Genomic DNA, 21,476 nt, shown 5'->3' on the forward strand with positions numbered 1-21,476 from the left:
TTTAATGCACTTTGAGTTGGACACAGGTATTTAGAGCATGGTACATTCTCACTGTCTCATCAGGAAACCTTTGACCTGCCAGACTTTCAGTTTGTGGGATTTTTATCTTCAGTGCATTTACGCTCACTGCAACATATCTTATCTGCCTCATAGACCTCAGCCTGCCTGAGCCTGAGTCTGTAGGCCTGATCAGGTGGTTTCTATTGGGTCAGACATGTCCTTAATAACAGCTGAAGAAAACTATTTACTGTCCTTTTTTTATAATTTTATCTGGAATTTTAAGGCCCAGTCTGCAAGAGCCTTCTGCAAAGACCCATTAGAACATCATGCATGAGTTGTCAGAGCCACTTTATGAGTCCATATTCAGTATTTCATTCATCCACATCTGCTCATTCACGCCCTGTTAACGCTGGAACCAGACAGCCTGGTCCTCACTCTGACTTTGAGGCTTAAAGCTTCAGTATTTAGGGAATGTGTTGACTTGTTTGGCAGGGTATAACAAATCAAACCGCGCACAAGCACGTGCACTGCGTTAGTGTGAGCGTACACGCGCGCGAGGCGGCGCCACTAACTGTAATTATGTGGCCGAAAGCTCCTCCTCCGCCAGGTCTTAATCCCTTATATCCGCTAATACCGCCACTGACGTTACCCACAAGCACCAGCTGCCCGTCAAACAACACAGCAAAGTTCCGTGTTGCGGAGCTCCGAGTCCGGGACAGATTTTCTCTTTACTTCCGCTGAAGTCTAAGGAGAGACAAAGGTAAGAGTGTGTGAACACCTGAGAGCATAGTGCAGTAGAGTCGTACCTGTCCGTCAGTCAGACAGGTGCCTGGCTTCATATTATAATGCTGACAGGTGGACGCCTCTTTTAAAAGGTTGCTCCTATTTGAATGTTTGTGATTATTAATATTTATAAGGTGATTGTGGCAAAGTGTTACATATACAACATATATGAAGAACACATTTACCAGCACTTTATATCTCCACAGGTTGGTGTTTAATTTAAGTTTCTTCTCAGCCAGTCAAAGTTAATAATCAATCATTGGAGGCTGAAACTCAGCAGCATTCAGCTTGTTATGCTATTATTATTATTATTATTTATAGCTGCTCATGGTAGGCAAACTCATCATGTCAGATCTTGTCACAGACCTTTGTCTCATTTCTATATTTAAGAAGGTGTGTCAACTAAAGTTTGCATGGTAGTATCACTTTAACTCAGTGGTGTAGCAAGCTTGGGCTAATATTTACTAGTGATTCCTGGGATTCCTCAGCTAGAAGCCTGTCTGAATATCTGAAACCAGATGCTATGGGGGATCACTATCTCTAATGAGGGGAGTGTATACTAGCCTGTGCAGTCCAAGGAATGGAGGTAGACCAGTTTATGTGAGTCACTGCTGAAACAGTGGGTGACAGACTGCTGTCTTGTTACGCTTGGTCCTGGTGTTGCTCTGCTTCCTGTCACCTCTGTGTGACGGCTCTGTCATTGTTTTCTCTGTGCTCAGTCACCTCACCGACATGGCCTCGTCTGACGATGCAGAAGGGTCTCTGACTCCTGTGGATTTTATCCAGCTGCAGCATTACATGGACGGTAAGTATCACCGTCTCACTTCTCTTTGTTGCAACAGTTATTAATATTACCAGCATGTCAGTGTTGCATGTTAAACATAGAGAGTCCAGTTGGAGAGGCTGTCAGTCTTCACTGTGGAGGAAAAGCAAGTTGAAGTAGTAGTGAGTTATATCTGCTTATGACTGAGTATGTGTATATAAAGACCTATGATTCCAGAATGTAACTCAAGTACTGTACATAAGTGTTTCCATTTTGTTACCTTACACTACTCTGCTCCATTTCTGAGGGACATAATGTACTTTTCACTGCACCACATTTATCCGACAGTCAACAGTTACTTTGCTGATTAAGATTTTAAATACATAACATATAGCTCTGCTCATAAAATGTGACACGTTACAGGTTAAACCACCCAACTGTACATGTTTACAGTGTCAGTTAGAACAACTGCAACATTTGACTAAATATTACTTCAGATCAATGTATCAGTAACAATAGTTAAATAATTGACTGTATTATACATCATAGGTCTTTTACTTTCAATACTTTCATGTATATTTTTGCTTCTTCTGTAATTTTATTTTGAATTTTGAATGCAGGACTTTTACTTGTAATACTATTTTTACACTGTTGTATGCAGTGTTGGATTGTAACTAAGTACAGTTACTCAAGTATTGTACTTATTACACATATTTGGGTTCTTGCACTTGAGTGGTTTCTTTCTACTTCAGCACAGGTCAGAGGGAAATATTTTACTTTTTCCTTCACTACAATTATTTCACAGCTTTAGTTACTAGTTACTTTACAAATTAAGATTATTTGCATATAAAGCATATTAAGAGTCTTTAAAATATGATGTTTTGTTATAAATTAAACTACCCAACAGTACATACAAGAACAGCTGCTGTGCTACTGCACCACTAATTGTATGCTACGTTTACCTAAGGAAAGGGAAACTTCAGTATTTTTCAACCTGGACCTTTTTTCTAATGTTTTTGTGTTTAAGTGACTAATGGGAACAACAATTTTTGATATGGGACCAGTAGCAGGGAAACTGGCTGCAATTTAACCACTTGGCACCATCAATTTACATCCAATAAAAGTGTTTGTTTTTGCCACTGACAGGCTCGGATTATAGTCTAAATTTCTGACAAAATGATGGAAAGGATCCCTAAACATATAGACTTTTTTGTCTAAGGGTAAGATCCTTTTTGTTTAACCTGAAACGGCCTCAGAATTGCAAATGCCAAACCCACCAGACTCAATTTGAATAAACAGTTATTTTAGTGTGTATAAAACCAGCATATTTTCACATCTAACTAGGTGAATCTGTGGAGGGATCCTTTCCATAATATCACCAGACACTTAAGATAACAATCTAAGCCTGTCTGTGGCCAAAACAAGCACTTCTAGTGGACTTATTGACAGTGCAAACATGCCCCAAGTGTTAACTTCACATCCTGCTTTGCAGCTGTCGGCTGCAGCACTCCTGCTCAGTATTGGACCAATTTCAAAAATTGTTTTTCCCATTAGTCACATAGGCACAAAAACATAAGAAAATAGGGTCCAGGTTAAAGATATTGACGCTACCCTTAAAGCAAATTGATCTGAATTATTTTAACAACCCTGATGATTTGGAATTTGTGAGGAAGGGAATACATATCAGTGACTTAATGATTGAAAGGAAAAAAACAATATAAAGAAGAGAGTGTAACTACAGTTGAAGATGAAAAGAACAAGACAAGCTCACACACTTAAATCAGTCACAGAGCTCCTGCAATCTCATTCTTTCAGTTCATACGTCCAGCACAAGAGAGTAAAGGGGAGTGACACACTGAAACATCTGTGCAAGTTACTCCTGTGTGCTACAGAAACTAAGAGACTAGATTTATCTGACTGATTTGGGTGTGCAGACTTTTCTTACACCTGATGGATCCATTACTTTTGTTTCCAGTTCTTTAAAACTTGAAAATCTCTCCTTTGAGATCAGTCAGTTTTTACATGAAATGAGAGCAGCACTAAGCACTGGTCATAAAGTATGTGACTGAGGAGATTGCTCCAGACAGTCAGTCTCAACCCCAAAAACACAAACAACAAACTCCAAACTGTAAGTTCATGCTTTTGTGTTGCACTTGGAGCTAATACAGAATTGGATAGACCTGTTGACATGAAACAAAAAGTGGTATGGGGCTAAAAATATTCTGCTGTACACTCAGAGGCTTTGAAAGAAATGAAATGGGTGTGTAGGCTTTTAGTGTCAGAGAGGGGAGGTAGAAATTGCACTGTTGGATAATGGATGAAGGGATAATTACACCCGCTCCTCTCCGGACCCGAGAAAAGCACCGCTGAGTTTTACCTCTGACAGCACGTCCCGGATTTATTGTACGATACACACAGTACGTTCATGTCCACGATTAGGGATCATCTCACATTTGCTTCCTGTTTTAGCACTCAGGAGCCATGTAATTACAGTGTGGGACAAATGGCAGATAGACAATGGACAGACTAAGCTCCTCTGCTCTCATTTTTTACTCCAGAACATTTTTCTTTTTTTATCAGTCATGTTCATAACAGACAGAGAGCAAAGATTCATATCAGAAAAAGTTAGTGGCTTTAGAATTTATTCCTTTTTTCATGTCATTTTCTATTTGTTAATGCACCCTTCTCTTTGCAGAGAGCAATTTGAAGGTAAAAGATGTGATGAAGGAGTTTCAGGCTGGGGGTCGGCTGGCCCAGCACAGCTCTGGAGAGGTAAGTCATGACGCAGATCCATTCTAGACAGTGATACATGTGGTAGTAATTTCCCATTTCTTCTGATACATTTTGTGGGAAGTTTCTGAAGATAACTATTATTTTGGTATTAATTAAAGAGAAAATAGGATTTTTTTAAAAAAAATCTTTAAAAACCAACTTTATATTCATTTACTGATTATTTGATATTGGAAACTTTATTCTACATATATGTGAGGTGTCTGCTTGATTTTTTTTCTTGGATATTGTTTGGGAATTACCTAGGAATTACAGTTGTGGTAAAATAAAGCATTACCTTGAACTTAATATAAAAAACACATTATTGTTTTGACCCTGAGTCTCCTGACAACCAGTGGTACCGCCAAGGGGTGGGTGGGAGTCATGGCCACTGTGATACTATTCCTGGTCCCCCTTATGGATATAATAATAATAATATGGATATAATGTGTGAGTTGGCTTGTTCCCCACTCATTCAGATTAAAGCTGTATATTTGTCTTTTCGAGAAAAATGACAGCCAGCCAATTTGCATATACAGATACATAACATATTAAAACAAAACTTTTGTGGGACTCAAAACATGAACTGTGGCAGTATTAGTCTACACACAGCAGATAATTAGTAAAATGAGAAACAAGTGTGTCAGTATACGATTCCTTATCTCTCATATTGACATAGTTTTCATAATCGAATTCCTGAAATTCATTCATTCTTTTGGTTTTGGTGCCTCTATGAAAACATTTCTGTGGGTGCCACTGCTGACATTGAGTTTTCTTTCTTTCCACAGTCCGTTGATGAGGCAGGTTTCTGTCTCTTTCTCAAGACCTACCTAGAACTGGATAACGTCCCTCCAGATTTCTGCCAACGGCTGTTTCGCTATTTTCAACATGTGGAGCAGGATGGGTGCACAGAGAGCCCTCTGCCCAAAGGAGGTAAATCATTCTGAAAGCCTGATCTCCTTTTACATAACAGCATTGAGCAGGTGTGAAGAGGAAAAGCTCTACAATCATACTCAGCTCTGAGTGTGCTTGGGAATGCACCGCAGAACATCCTGAAAATACTCAAAGAAATAAAGAATGCTGCAAAGAGTATTTCCTGTTGGACACTTTGTCCAACGCCCACCTGTTTGTTTGTCTTTTCGTTTTATCTTGTAGTGCTGCGTCATAGGGATGAAGCTGTAGGCGTTCAGAAGCTTTGGAGATTAGTGCACTTGTATTTTGTTCTTCTGTTTGCTTTTATTGTTTCATTGCAGCAGTTCTACATTTTCATGCGAAGCTAAAAAAAACAAACATGCTGTTTTAGACCTCAGGAAAGTAATAAAAGTTTTCAGCTGGGTCAAAAGGTTGTGTACATTTCTTTATCTTCAGGTGGGGTCTTTCTTCGTGATGTGTCCTGTTACTTCTCGGTGCTGGAGGAAGGACAGCCACGGGAGAAGCTCGAATGTTGGTTCAATCTTCCTTTTGGGCATTTTGCTACATATTTATTATAGTGCATTTGAATTTAACATACATTTCACCAAGGTTCAAGGCGGTGAAATAACCCAATGTTCAGCTCACTGACTGACTTTGTTTTGTTTCTAGATACTTTCAAACTATACGATAAAGACTGCAACAAACTCCTGGACAGCTCTGTAAGTCACTCAAAATCACTGACAAGTCTTTCTAACTGCTATATTAATGACCTGTGTCTAAATCAACCAAATATTTAGGGTGCTCTTCTTTTTTTATATAGCCTGTAAAGTTGATTTGTAAGTTGAAACGCTGAAAGGTGAAGAAGCAGCACTGACAGTGAACATCTTGCTAATGTACTGTATAGTATCTTGCTGGTGCGACAGTTGGCGACATGGATACAATATGAGCGTCAACAACACAAATTTGACCAAACTATAAATAAAAGTTCTTATTATACACTACTTATTGACTTGCTGGTTTTGCATGTACAGCACACGTCAGATTTGTCAGAGGTTTTTGCACACTGATTAAGATGAATATGGTGACTGTGAATGTAAACCCTGTTGTCTCTCCATCAGGAGGTGGATCGTATAATCATCCAGATGATGCGAGCTGCTGATTACCTGGGCTGGGATGTGACTGAACTCAGACCAGTATGAGTCTCATTTTGATTGCTTTTTCATTTTTAAGCTTTTAATTCTGTCATTAAATAATGTCTTAATCTTTTGAAAAAGTAAACAAGTAGTCAGATAACTTAATATCTTTGACAAGTAAGATAATTAAATTTTGTTTTACACCAGAAATAGAGCTCAGTTACAGCATCTGAGGGATGTTAAAGGAAGATTACTATGCAGGATGATAAATAGTGAGCAGATGCTTTTATAATTGAACAGGTGCTCAAAGAAATGATGACAGCGATTGATGCGGATGGCAGTGGGACTGTCACTCTGGACGAATGGGTGAAGGGAGGCATGAACAACGTGCCCTTACTTGTTCTGCTTGGACTGAAGGTGACAGAACAAACACTTGACTTCACATACAACACATACGTTTTCCCACAAAATCCCCAGCTGTGGTTCCTGTTACATTTCATTTAGTCTTTTTGTCTTCCCCTCACCCACAGATGACAGAAAAGGATGGGCAGCACATTTGGAGGATGAAGCACTTTAACAAGCCGACCTACTGTGGTGTGTGTCAGAGCATGCTGCTCGGCCTCGGGAAGCAGGGACTCTGCTGCAACTGTAAGAGCTCACAGCCGCCATCAGGGGGCAGCCACACACCTCATGCACAGTATAAATGAGGTGGAGGAGTCACACCTTTTCAAGTTCATTGTCTATAATTACACATACTTTAATATGGAATCATGTAGGCTTTTAGGGGAGGAAGCTTTATCTTGACCTCAAGTCACCTCTCTAATCTTCTTCCTCAGGCTGCAAGTACACCGTCCACAATCAGTGTGCCAACAAGAATCCTGACCCCTGTGCTCGGACCTTTGTCAAATCTAAGAAGGAGATTGGTGTAAGGACACACACAACACTTCATTTCCTTTTCCTTACATGTGTTTTGTTTCTGTTTTTCAAAGTTACAGGAACATAAGGTAAGGGAACATAAGTCCACCTCTCAATACTCTCCGACTTATATCAGCCCATTTGTTCACACTGAAGATGTTGAAAGAAGTCACAGATAGATAGTTTCATTTTTTAAAAGTCTCAGTAAACTCCTAAAACAGTTGGGTGCTGTAGTTGTTAGCAAACATCAGTCAAAAGTCTAAGTCAAAGGAGTAAAAAGTGCGTTTGTTGGGGACTATTTTCAGCTGTGGATTGATACACATTTTGTTTACGAGTGAATATAACTGGCAGCAGGGCGGTGTATGTGGGATTGGCCCAAAATAAACTACAGTGCGCATGTACATTGTAATGAAAGAACATGTTCTCCAGTGCAACGGTGTGTCTGATAGATGTGTTTTAATGGTTTCTGGAAAACAGTGGAGGCCGATGGCACAGAGAAATTAGATGAATCAGGCTGTGGGTATACAGTCAATCGCTGTAGATGATCAATAATATACAACATCACCAGAATTATTCTTTAAAGTCCTTTTTGTTACATTTAAATCAAATCTGTGTGACCTTGCGTTAATTACTTTTTGTCAAACAGCTGTTTTCAAGGTCAAGAATGAACTGAAAGCTCATATTTGACATTTGAATAAAACCATGTCAGTTTTCTTTTTACTGACCAAAAACCAAATGGCAGCAGCAGTAAATACAGCCGGCACAGTCTGCTCTGCACATCTGCTAAACGTCCTGATTTTGCACAAACTTAGACAATGATGTGTTCACTGTCTTTTTCCGGTGTCAAAACCACAACTCACGATCTGTAATGGATCACAGCAGTGAACCGGCCAACTTTCGTCAGCTGCTTCCGGAGGTTTGATAGGCCAGTGTGCTTCAGGGATATCTGATCTGTTGATGCATGTCTGGCTGTCAATGGTTATCCAGAAAGTCATAAATCTGACGCTGTCTTTAACTTCCACAGCTGCTCTACGGAGGGTGTGGTCTGTGCTGATTCTAAGTCAACTATAACATCATGTTTCCTGCAGTCATTCAGGGCTGGGTTGTGGTTTGGCACCGCTGTAGTCAACATGAACGTTGATCCTGGAGCGGAAGTTGGATATCATCTTAAAGGGACAGTACACTGCAAAATCTGTATGAATTGCAGAGTGTTGGAGATATTGTCTGTAAGAGAAAGAATTTTGAGGTGAACTGCCCCTTTAAGACTTTCCTTTACATTATGAGTAGCGGGGACAGGTGATAATTACTTTAGGTGATTATAAATGGACGAGGAAATCATGGTTCTGCAATCACTTCCATCGATCAAACTGTTTCTCTTTATAGAAAAAAGATAACTTATAGTGGTGATTTACATCTTTTCCCCACCTTTTTCTTCTTTCACTCCTCTGTATCTCAGGTAGCAGCTCACGACTGGATCAGAGCTGACTGTAAGTCCAACAAGTGTCATGTCTGCCACAAGAAGATCAAAACTTTAGCAGGGAGGCGTTGTGCATGGTGCCAGGAGATGGTGAGGAGTGTGTGTGTGTGAGGACATTAGTGAACAAGTTAGAGGGGATCTCTTTTTGTCGATGGTCACTTAGTCTTGTATCTTTTTAAGCGTCATGATGAGTGCACTTCCTCTGGCTCATCGCCCTGTGATTGTGGACCACTGAAAGATCATATACTGCCTCCGTGGGCGATATACACCGTCTCCAAGGTAAAATGAGCAGCACTGTAAATTTGGCTGTAGCAGAGTTACATTTTTAGAATTGTTGTGTGTTTGTTGGTTAATTGTCCTGTGTTCCCTGCAGGATGAGGACTCCAGCTTGTTAAACATCACCCCTGATGGCCACATCCTCCAGGTCTGCTGTAATCAAATCTTCCTACACAGTTTTTTCCTCTCCCAACTGTACACCCATGTGTTTTCTCTGTGAGGTCTCTTTCAAGTTGTCAACTCAAACCACCATCTGCATATCGCTGTTCTCGGGAGAATCTCCAATTTCAGTGATTCGTCATGTTATTTTTTTTGAAGGTTTTTATGTTTAAAAGGACTGTACCAGTGTTTTCTGAGTCTGTTTGGTTCAGTGTGTTGGATGGAGTCCTGGACAAATACGCCCATCACGGTTATGTTCACTTCAGATGGGACAGGCCCACTGATCCAAAATTTACAGTACCAGACACTCACCTCCTGTCACGAGCATTAAATCATGTTGGTTTCAATCTATTCCTATGGTAACAAGTTTTAATTGTTGAAATGAAGGACCAAAACTTAGTCCAGCAGCATAATTCACTACTCTCGTAAATATGGCTAAATACACTGCTTCTTTTTGTTGCTCAGATTCTGCACATTTTTTAACATTCACTGCCAACATTTTTCATTTGAGTATTCCTGAAATCTAAAAATATCTGCCATGGCAATCACAATATATCATCATAATGTTTTAATATAAAATAAATCAAACTTTTTTTAGCGTGAGACACAAAGGAGTCATGGTGCATTGTGGTCCGTCAGCGAAGGTTTAGAATTACCGTGCTTTACCCAGGCTATCTATAAAACCTCCTCTTATCTTCTTTATTCGACAGCAGCAAACGTTAGAATGCTGCTGCCTCACAGTTATTATACATTATATACATCTAAGATCTGTACAGTTACATAATCCATCAGATCTTAATCTGTCATGTCTTCTTCAGATTGTTTCGATTCCAAACATCCACCCTCTGCTGGTGTTTGTCAACCCAAAAAGTGGAGGAAAGCAGGGTGAACGGTAAGCAGCTGAAAGTCTCAATATGTTTGTGTAACTTTCTTTTACTCCTAGTGTAAAAGCAATCTATTCATTTTTATGTCATTTTTAGAATATGGTCCCTCTCACTTCCTGGATGTGTTTAACTGTGTGTGTGTGTCTCTTGTTTTCCACAGAGTGCTCAGGAAGTTTCAGTACATGCTGAACCCGCGTCAAGTCTACAACCTTTCCAACGGAGGTCCTGCACCAGGGTACAGTACACTTTCACCATTATAACTGTACACATTTGAGTTTCTTCATATTAACGTTTTGTTTGTTCCTTTAGACTACACCTCTTCCGCAATATGCGTGACTACAGGATCTTGGCGTGTGGAGGAGACGGCACTGTTGGGTGGCTCCTGGATGCTATAGGTATTGTGGCTTTTTTTTTTTTTTTTTTTTTTTTTTTTTTTTAAATGATTAAGGTAACCAGCGACTGTGGCTCAGAAGTAGAGTGGGTCGTCCACCAACCGGAAGATTAGCCTTTCGATCCCCGGATCCTCCAGCCCACGTGTCGAAGTATCCTTGGGCAAGATACTGAACCCCAAAATGCTCCCGATGGCTGTTCCATCGGTGTGTCAGTGCGAGGGAATGGTTACTGAGTAGCAGGTGGCATCTTGTATGGCGGCCTTGACCACCTGTGTGTGAATGGGTGAATACGACATGTAGAGATTGAGATCAAAGAACTAGTGGCAACAAAGGCCGACTGTTGCATCACCTCATATCTCCTGTGTCTCGGCTAAAAAGTTACACCTGAACACACCGTAAACACTACAGCTGATGCCTAATTAGCACTACGTTCTGTGCGAGAAGAAATCATTCTCCACACCAGCAGGTGGAAGTGGTGTTCAGGAATGCTGACAACAGCTGACTAATGCCAACAGCATGGGACGCGTCACACGAACAAGGAGACACTCACCAAAGGCCCAACGCTGACCAATGGCTGACCATTACCTTGGTGTGTCAGGGCCGTTAGATAGATGTAAGTGTGCGTTTATTGGTTGAACACATGAGCCAGTGCAGCACCAGTAACTGCCATTTTAAAACACCCGTTAGCCACATAAACAGAAGAAAACACAAACAAATGACCTGCTGAAATGGGGGACGTACAACTTAATTTTGATCTGTTAAAGCATTTAAAGAATCTTTTATAGCAGTGAGCAGTTCCTCTCAGGGAGTCCCCAGACCAGTTTGATCCACTGTCAAAAACCCCTTTAGTAGCGGCCCTTCTGGCTACCTTATTACAGGTAACAGAGCCTTGATGGGCTTCTTCGCCCGGGGCCCCTCAGAGTTTAGGATCCCCTCTGTCTAAAAGGTTAATAATGGACCTTTGATTTCAGACAAAGAAAACCTGCCATGGCATCCTCCAATAGCTGTCCTGCCTCTGGGCACCGGGAATGACCTGGCTCGCTGTCTACGCTGGGGAGGAGGTAACACCATTGTCACATGAGCTGCGATCCATAACTGAGGTATTGGCTCGGACGTTAGCTCCCTGTGTTTACTTTTTCTGCTTCTTTTCGTAATCCTGCCAAAGGCTATGAAGGGTCAGACTTGAGAGAGATCCTGAAGGAGATCGAAGCGAGCGAGGTGATGCCCTTGGACCGCTGGAGCATCCAGGTGATACCAGAGGACCCCCAAGATGCAGGAGACCCTGTGCCCTACCACATCATTAACAACTACTTCTCTATTGGAGTGGTGAGTCACTGCCTCAGCAGGGAGGAATGATAACATCACACCCATTTCTCCAATAAAAAAAAGCAAAAAAACAAACATTTCTTGTAATTTGTCATTGATGTACACAAAAAAAAAAATATCTCTGACAGGATGCCTCTATCGCTCATCGTTTCCACACAATGAGAGAGAAATATCCACAGAGATTCAACAGCAGGTGAGGATTCACACTAACTGTATGAAAGTGTTTACCAATGAAAAGTTTAACGGAGTTCCATTTTTTTAAATCTTATTCTCTGTTGTTTTCATTAGAATGAAGAACAAACTTTGGTATCTTGAGTTTGCCACTTCTGAGACAATCTCTGCATCTTGCAAGAGGCTGACGGACTGTCTCTTGATTGAGGTTAGAATATCTAATGCAGTCGTGTTGCTGTTGTGCCAAAAGTAATTATCTGTAATTCACATAATTGCTCATGTTTTAAGTCTTGCTGTTGTTCCATTGTGTAAACAACCTGTTGTTTTGCCTCCACAAGTGCTGTGGGAAGACTCTGGACCTGAGCAGCATGTCTCTGGAGGGCATAGCTGTCCTCAACATACCCAGCATGCACGGAGGCTCCAACCTCTGGGGCGAGTCCAGGAAGCCTGATAGTGTGCCAGAGGTAGAGCACAGTGAAGTTATCACTGACCCTGAAGTTCTTAAAACAATCTCTCAAGGTCTGTACTCTCCTAAATCACCACATCTTTTTGTGTCCAAATATTGGCAGTAAACCCTCCCTGCCATCATGCACGCAGATGTCATCAACCTTGTTTAATTTATGACTAACTCATTGAATTTGATCTGTGTGTGTTTCGTCACTCCACAGATATGAGTGATAAGCGTTTGGAGGTTTTGGGACTTGAAGGAGTCATAGAGATGGGACAGATCTACACAGGACTGAAGAGTGCCGGGCACAGGCTGGCACAGTCTTCCCAAATTACTATCAGGTTGTGTACTTTTACCTACAGGTGGATAACAAGAATACCTAACAGTATAAGACAACAAAAACAAGGTTAAATGTGGCTATTGTTTTCAACTGTATTATATTGTCAGGTGATTCTGGTATTTTATCTCTCTCTATGTAGTCTGTTGTAAACAGTATAAATAGTACAGTATAATTAAATCTCAATCTCTTCCCTCCCTGTGTGCAGGACAATTAAAGCCCTGCCCATGCAAATCGATGGGGAGCCCTGGATGCAGCCTCCATGTACTGTAAGTGTTTCTAACCAGTGCCAAGAGACGTTACATGTTAGGTTCATATTTAGATCATATTTATCTGTGTGAGGTGTTTAAAGCCAGTTAGCGAGGGCCTAATCTGGGAGTTCTCAGGGCTATCACACTGTGAAATCAGCAAGTGTTCAATGACTCTCCTTTTAAACATTGTATTACATTCATTTAGTAGATGATATTATACAAAGTGATTTACAGTTATCGCACTGATACACTGTGTGCAGTTTGGGCAGGGGAAGCTTGAGGATCAATCCACCAACCTTGTCATTAAAAGCAAACAACTAACTGAGGCTATGTTTGAAATCACGTGCTATACTGTTCCTACTAAGTATGATGTAAAATTGAGTATTTAGTGCAGTCACACTTCATAGTTTATGGATTTTGTGTATGCAAGAATTACCTGGATGTACAGTACATGTGAATACATGTGCAAGAATTTCCAGGTATGTGACATAAGCCTTTTGGATGGAAATTTGCATTTCATAACATGGCAGACATGACCCGCCCTCTCTCCCTCTGATTGGCTGGTACTTGTTGCCTTTGTTGGCTGGTTTAGGCAAGAGGTGTAAGATTGGTAAAAGTTAGGGTAAGAATGGCTACGGTTACATGATGGCTTCTCATTCGGAATGAAATAAATCTGAATGAAATCATTCAGAATTAAAGTCTTTCCAGGTAGTTTACATGGGAAATATTCATTCCGAATGAGGGTTTACACGGGAGATCAGTTTAATCGCCTTTATTCAGGTCTGCGCAAGGTTTGGGGCAGGGAAGGTTTCTGATTGGATAGAGGGCGGGGTGGATGTTACGTATTTACGTTTACCGGAAGAAAACACTGTAGTCCTCGCTCCGGATAACAAGATGCTTGACGGCGCCGTTCTTAGTGCCTTTTTCGGGCGTGTTTTGCTTATATTCTTGAAGCAGCAGTACGACAACAACCTTGTTCTACTAATGCTTCGTCTGTTGAGGAGGAGAAGAGAAGTAGAAGACCGTGCTGTGGCGAATGGAAACCGGTGAGTGCAACGAGTCCGACTGCTCTATCTCAGCCCGTTGCTATGCAGCCCGTTGCTATGCGCGCTATATACGTCATCGCCCCAGAAGGGCAAGGAAATGAGCATGCGCAGAAAGACCGGAATGAATTTAAAGAAGAATGAGTGTATACATGCATACAAAATTCTTTCATTCGGAATGACAAACGGAATAAACCACCCCCTTTAATCGGATTTAATTTTCAATCGGAATGACCATTTTTCAATCGGAATGACCGTTTACATGACCACTTTTAATCGGAATGGCCTTTCATTCCGATTAAAAGTGGAATTAAACTGTGCATGTAAACGTACTAAATGTCAGGGTAAGGCAAACAGAGGCAGACTAAGGCAGAGTAGGGCAGATCATGGCTTTGCTATCATACAAAACACAAATTAGCTTACTGAACATACTCAATTTTCCCCACAATGCATTGCATCTCTTCAGACTGTGCAGTGGTGGAGATGTTGAGCCAGGCTAAAAGCTGTTCAAATGTCACTTAATTATGTTTTAATATTATTTTAGACGAGAGAATATTTAGATTCACAATATATGGTCAGTTTATCCAAATAACGCCTGTTTGGAAATTTCCTGGTATGTTTTCAGAGATGTGAGAGCTGCTGGCTTGATCAGACCGGCTGTCAGTCATGTGATACAGTCATGATTGATTTGTTTGAGTATACTTAAATGTGAACAGTCCGTTGGTAAATTCATTCATTAAGTAGGCAGTTTGCAGTACATACAGACTGAGTGTGTAGTAGGCAGTTTTTTTAGAATACGATTTTGAACACAACCTGACTCTTTGTCTCCCAGTTACCCACAATTCATAGTGTCCAAATCCTAGAAATGATAGCAGGGGAAATCTAAACTCTGAAACAACAGCTCCCAAGTACAGGCTTACGTGCAAATAGCAGCTCTTTCTAATATTTATTCTGCCGTCACAGCTTCACAAACCTCAATATGTTCATACAGGTGAATCAGCACCTCTCTCAAACAGTTTGAACGTAAAGTGAACATTATGACCTTCCTAAAGGATGGATTAATTGCAGGACTGCTGTGTAAGACCACATTAGTTTTAGCTAGGTGTACCTAATAAACTGGCAACTGAGAGTTTGGAGCCTTGGCACCCTGTTATACTCACTGATCATCAGTCATGCAGGATTCAGCGCTCAGGGCTGAGGGTGGTTATTGGAATTGGGTCAGTGGGAGATTAAATATCACAGGAAGGGATGAGTATTTAAAGTAAAAATACACTGTTTTTGTTGTTGTTTTTCACAAATTCTTATTTTTTCTTTATTATAGATCCACATAACTCACAAAAACCAAGCTAACATGCTGATGGCTGCACCAGCGAAACCAACCGGCTTCTTTCACTTCTAGTAGATAAACTCTTCCACCATGTCCTCCCGTCTGCTGAGGTGTTTAGGCATTTTAAAGAGTACGTCCGACGCTGAGTGTGTAACTGTGTGTTTCTATTATGACCTATTGTTGTGTGTGTGTCATTTGGTCTTAATCCCTGATATAACTCTAAATAATTCCAGTTCAGTACAGACAGCTTGCACTAAGGCAGAGACCACACTGACAGACCAAATAAAAGGTGCGAGTTTCACTACTAGTCTGATTGCTGCTGTTGTGTGCCAACTTCAATGTAATGCATTCATTTTATTGTTTATGTAAATAAAAGAGCAGAGCCTGTTGTTTACCTACACTACAGTGGTAAGAAATACATTTGCTTATTTTGTGTTGTACAAGCTTTTTGTGGTTAATTATATTTACATCAGTGTCTTTGTTCGGCCTTCAGAGACTCACAGCAGCTCACCTTGTTCAGCAACACGATCCTACCTGTCTGTTCTTGTGTCTTTCACTGTCAGTGTGTTAATTTTTAAGTGGTTTTTACTGTTTCTTCGATAGGTAAAGAAATGATGTGAGAAACACTGGAATGAATGTAACTGAATGTGGCTTTATAAAAGTTTGCTCTACAGTTAGTGCTGGGCACTGAGGGTTTGATATCGCTTTCCCAAATTTAGCAAGTTTAGTATAAAAAAAAAAAACAGCATTCCACTGTATTTAATACATTGAATGGCACTGTACGAGAGTAATGTTAGTTTCCTGTTGTCATCATTGATGATAATTTATGTCTTTGCACCATCTACTGTATGTAACAAGGTTCTCACATTGAAAACAGTCACAAAATTCACAGAAACCTTCAAAAATCTAATGAAATTAGACATTTTTCACCTGATAATCTATTTGTGTGACTGGAAAAATGCTGATATTAAGATTTTGTTTTAGTGATGTGCATTATATGTCTTCAACTTTCAATAGTCAGTCTTGTGATGGATGTTCAGTGTACTTATTTACATGTAACACGCTCTCATGTTCATTTATCATCTTGTCTTAATGTGAAATTGTGTAGTTGTCCTTTGTCTTGAAAGTACTGCATACTCAGTTTCAGTAGACAGCATCACAGTTACTGAATTGTCCTCAAAAGTTCTTGCAGTTTCTGTTACCCAGCTACAATTATCTTTGTGATATATTGTTTGCCCTGTTTATAGATATATATATGTTGCAACTGAAAATTAAGCTCCTAAAGTCTTGGTTACACTGGAATAAGAGAAACGTGTGCATTAAGCTGCTTATTATGAGGGTACAAAAACACCATTTTCATCTGAATTGTCTCTATAATAAAAGCACAAATGGCAGCACAGCCAAATGTTTACATGGTATTATAAGTTACAGATCTTAGTAAGATGCTTCTCACACTCCTGTCAAAGCAGAAAAAAACACAAATTTGCCTGTAAAAACATCCATATAAGTGTGAAGTGTACTTCCATGATTATCTGTCATAAAAATGTTTCTCAGCACGTAACAATGCTTATGTTTAAAAGTACTGACTTGTGTGATTATTTATAGGATTGTGTGTATGCAGTATTACTCTGCATGCAGCCCACTTATTGAAATTCTCAATCTAAGTTGCTTAAATCTCCCTAAATCCAAAGCATGGCAGCATACAGTGAGGCAGGCTTTGCGTCATTGTGGGAGGGAAAGCAGGACTAATCCAGAAGTGGCAACAGCAAACGGTTAGTTCAGTGTGGATGGTATGTGTGAGTGTGTTTGTGACACACTTGAACTCTCTCGGGAGATGGCATCAGACAAAAGCAAGAAGCCACTGACTGAGGGCTGGGAGTGATGAAAAAAGAGCAGAGAGGGGAGTTGGTGGAAAAGATTACACAAGTATCTTTTCATATGCATACACTGAAAATGAAAATGAAAATGAAAATCTGACAAAATAAGAGGAATAATCTTATGCTGATGTGAAATCTTTTTGTATTTGTGTTGAGTGTAAAGGGATTATCCAATGCTGGCAAAGCAAGACTGCATTGGATCTTAAATTTTTATCTTTGTTCAGATTACTTATCAATAGACACTTTAGACAGATATTGAGGATTTAGTCACCACAATGTCACCACTTAGTTTGTGGACTCCCATTTTGAAGCCTATATAGACTTTGGCATTTGGGCTGTCGCCATCTTGGATTTTGGGAGCCACAGGTGACCATATTTGGACAAGGGAGTGGAGCTGTGGAGGAGCAAGAGGTGGATCAATCATAGACTGTAGCAGCGTATTTTCACAGAATGGTTTGTATGACATCCTACGAAAAATGCATGCACAACAGTTCTTACGATATCCAATGAATTACTGCCACATGAATGATGTTATGTCCGCAATGTGCTGTTTCATACTTAACGTAAAGTTACAGAGGTTAGCCTTAGGCAAGTAAAATTAATGTGGTTAGATTTAGGAGAAAAAACGTGAAGACGTACCTTTTGAATGTACAACTCCAGGGGAAAGTCACATAGAAAAGTCTGGGTTTTTGTGACCAATCCACCACCCCTACCCACTCGGAACTGCTTCCTGCAGTGCATTGGTCACGTGATTGCAACCTCTCAGATATGTATGAACTGGGGTGCATTACTTCTCGTAGAAAAACATACAGTTTGTAAGAACAGCCTGACTGTAGTGACGCCCTGAAGACAATCTGTCAATCAAATCAGCCACACTGTCAATTATGTTTAAATTTAAGCCTTCATAAAATGTAAATGGTTGAGTTACATAAAAATTTGACCGCTGTACAGTTGCTATAAAGGTGGAATTCGCTATAAAGACCAAAACTGTTTTTTGTACCAGGCTGTAAACATGTTTATTTCTGCTGTAAAGTTGGGCATTTTAACATTGAAGGTCTATAGGGATTGACTCACTTTTGGAGCCAGCCTCAAGTGGCAATTAGAGGAACTGTAGTTTTTGGCACTTGTGCATTGGCTTCATTTTTTAAAGCCAAAAGGTTGCTGCTTGATAGACACATGAGACATGTCTGTCAAAATGTGTCCGTAAAGTCACTGAAATCTCATTTTATAAATCAAATCTGTTATAACATCAGAATAGTTTTCACGTGACAAACTCTACTGGTGCTAATAAATGGTAATATACTGTACATGAACGATTTGTTAAATACAAAATTGACTTGTTTCAAGAATATACTGTACAAAAATGAGATAGAAGAAGTCTGATTGTTCTTCTCAAGGAAAATGATGATTTTTTTGCAGACTGGTCGTGCTTCAGAACATTTCACCTCTCAACAACAGTACTTAGGTGAAAGTAACAAAAGCAATTTAACATACATATATACTTTTACTCAGGTAAACATACTCAATTACTATCTACAAAATGTACTTAAAGTACCAAAGGTAAAATACTCCTAATGCATAATGGATGTATTATTGGATTACATTTTTTGAATGTTGCAGCTGGTAAAGGTGAAACTAATGTTAATAAGCTCTATATACTGCTGGGTTTCTTAATACATCATTATTTCTTTGCTGATTATATCGCGTAAAAATAATATGAATCTGAAAAATAACTAGTAATTAAAGATGCTAAATAAATGCAGTGAAGTATTACTGTATGTGCGTTACTTGCCTCAGAAATGTAGTGCTAATAGCACAATATGTAAATACTCATGTAAAGATTATACTTAGATACAGTACTTGAATAAATGTACTTAGTTACTTTCCACCACTGTAACCTTACCTGCTGATCTGTGTGGTTCTATGCCAAGATATTTCATCATGTCTGCATACTGAGGTGAAGAGAATTAAACACTTCTTGCATTTGTGTTTAGCAGAGTGTTAAGTTTTCTAATGATGATGGTCTGGCAACAGTTAAATGAGACCACCACCGTAACTGTTTATGACTTATATTGAAGTCTCAACATTGTGCAGTAAATGTATTAACAATGTTTAGTAAAGAATGTCTGAGGCTAAAGTTGAACTGTAACAGGCTGTGTTTAATTCTTAATCATGTTAATCATGCTTAATTGACACATGCAATGTCTTTTGTATTTGTATTTGTGTACGTGCGCAACATGCCAGCACGTGTGTGTTCTTGCATGATTGTGTGAAAGCATTGGAAAGAACATGTCCAGTCTAGCCTGTTATTTTATATTCTTACTGCACCAAACCGAGCATCATGCTCAGATCCCTGTAATTCACTCCACTAACAAGCCGGTCTGTCCAGTCACATCAGCTGCAGGTTCTTCCCTCTTCAGAGAAACTTTCATCTGCCTCTCACCCTAAATGATCCCTCTCACTTTCTTCATACTTAAAAGTGAAACTAGATCACTCCTATAGATCCCCTGAGTGGGTTCAAGTGTTAGCGAGTGTTGGTTTTTCTGGTTGTTGTGGAAAAGTTAAGAGGTGAGGGGTATTAGGTGATGCTTAAATTGATGTTGACAAATGGACACCTGCAGCTGTGACCGTGACATCCATAGTGCAAATTGCCTGATGATGACTTTATGATGTGAAATGGTTTGTGATTTCACATCTCATGAATTCAGAGTGTGACCAGTCGTAATGGGCATATTTTATGGGTCAGACTGAAGATCTCACAGTGCTCAGATAATTACTTATGTTGACAGACAAAACAATGTCACCTCAAGCCCCCTTTAATAGCTGTGGCTATTTTGGAGCTTTCAACCGTATCACTTGATGCACACGTTAAAATTCCCATTCATCTGATCTGGATGAGTTTGTTTGGATCATGTGACATGAAGGAGTTACTTATTTGACCTTGAGGTGAGACTGTTTTGTTGATAGCTGTTTTCAGTGTCAAGAATGAACGATCTCAGCTCAGGCCAACGTGGACGAGAAGTCTTTACAGTATTTGAAATGTGTCTCCAATTGCACACCAAATGGACAGACTCCATCCGCTAATGAAGATCATGTGATACGATCAAAAGCCCACAGGACAGCTTTTAACTGACCTTGACATAAGAGTATTTTGCTGAGTATAAAAAATATAAGCTACTTTATTATGGAGATCCTAAATGTACATCATTAAACAAATAATAAAACATAATGAAATAAATAAACATATGAATATGAACAGAACATATCCTATACCAGGGGTAGGCGACTTGGGGCTCCAGAGCCGTATGTGGTTCTTTAAACCCTCTCCATTGGCTCCCTGTGGCTCCGACATGAAATTATCTGGAAATGAATAAAAGTTATCTTAACATTCAGATTTTCATTGTTGTAGGCCTAAAGTGATTATTGCATTTGACAGCTGCAAAAATGTGTAGCCTACATCGAATTTTAAAATGTTCTAACATTTCATCAACTAAAATTGTGCATCATACGTCTACGATCTGGTGCCTTTCCCCCAAAATTTTGCTGAACTTCAGTAGCAGTGGTTAGCCTGTAGCTCTAGAAAAGTCTTGAAATTAATTTGCTTTCACCACCAACGCTGCAAAGTGTAAGTACCAAATAATTATAAATAGCCCAGTGCAGAGTAGCCACCTTGTAGTAAATCATATTAATAAATGCTCATTAAGACATATTCATAATGTTGATGGGCTAATTTAGACTTAATTGGCTGTTACCTTAATTCAAATATGTTTTGCGGCTCAAGGCAGATTTCTTTTTCAAATTGGACAATAATGGCTCTTTTAATAGCAAAGGTTGCCAACCCCTGGCTTATACTATAACCATACACTTGTGAAATATTTTAAACTCATAATCATCTTTTACTTCCTGCTTCTTTTTAAAATAGTTGAATGCAGGTCACTTTTATATTGTTCCAGGTGTTTTTGTTTTGTTTGTTTGTTTGTTTTAATTTCCTTTGAGATAAAAATTCAATATTGAGCATTTTGGGCCTCTATACATTCAAAATGTATGCAGTGTTTGAGTCTCCATACATTTAACTGTGCAAATTAAATGACAATATGTGACATCCATTACAGTGCCATACATTTAAAGATAAATTGTTAATTTCTACTTTTAGCATCACAAAAAAAATGAATATTTGATTTTATCCACTTTATAATAATTCATGTAAGAGTGACATTGTGTGGTTACCATCAA

The 21,476-nt window shown here is 39.6% G+C and overlaps 1 protein-coding gene across 1 annotated transcript; it reads left to right on the forward strand.

The window, feature by feature from the left end:
• The first annotated feature begins 643 nt into the window (after positions 1–643).
• dgkab (diacylglycerol kinase, alpha b) lies at positions 644–16,948 on the forward strand. The gene is made up of 24 exons (XM_033625523.2): positions 644–760; positions 1,503–1,588; positions 4,242–4,318; positions 5,104–5,248; positions 5,684–5,758; positions 5,897–5,946; positions 6,346–6,420; positions 6,661–6,777; positions 6,891–7,008; positions 7,197–7,285; positions 8,732–8,842; positions 8,933–9,031; positions 9,126–9,176; positions 10,006–10,079; positions 10,232–10,306; positions 10,381–10,466; positions 11,435–11,524; positions 11,629–11,789; positions 11,918–11,982; positions 12,078–12,168; positions 12,299–12,479; positions 12,629–12,749; positions 12,954–13,014; positions 15,361–16,948. The coding sequence occupies exons 2-24, from the start codon at positions 1,516–1,518 to the stop codon at positions 15,436–15,438; spliced, it is 2,163 nt and encodes a 720-aa protein (XP_033481414.1). The 5' UTR covers positions 644–760; positions 1,503–1,515; the 3' UTR covers positions 15,439–16,948.
• The last annotated feature ends 4,528 nt before the right edge of the window (positions 16,949–21,476 follow it).

This window comes from Epinephelus lanceolatus, chromosome 1 (assembly GCF_041903045.1).
Source record: "Epinephelus lanceolatus isolate andai-2023 chromosome 1, ASM4190304v1, whole genome shotgun sequence".
Lineage (NCBI taxonomy): Eukaryota > Metazoa > Chordata > Actinopteri > Perciformes > Serranidae > Epinephelus > Epinephelus lanceolatus.

What these genes read in the sequence shown, in the direction of transcription:
- dgkab (XM_033625523.2), top strand. Translation starts at nt 1,516, where the DNA reads ATGGCCTCGTCTGACGATGCAGAAGGGTCTCTGACTCCTGTGGATTTT. An exon ending in CGATATACACCGTCTCCAAG is followed by an intron (nt 9,032 to 9,125) that starts GTAAAATGAGCA and finishes TGTTCCCTGCAG; the next exon opens with GATGAGGACTCCAGCTTGTT. An exon ending in TCTTAAAACAATCTCTCAAG is followed by an intron (nt 12,480 to 12,628) that starts GTCTGTACTCTC and finishes GTCACTCCACAG; the next exon opens with ATATGAGTGATAAGCGTTTG.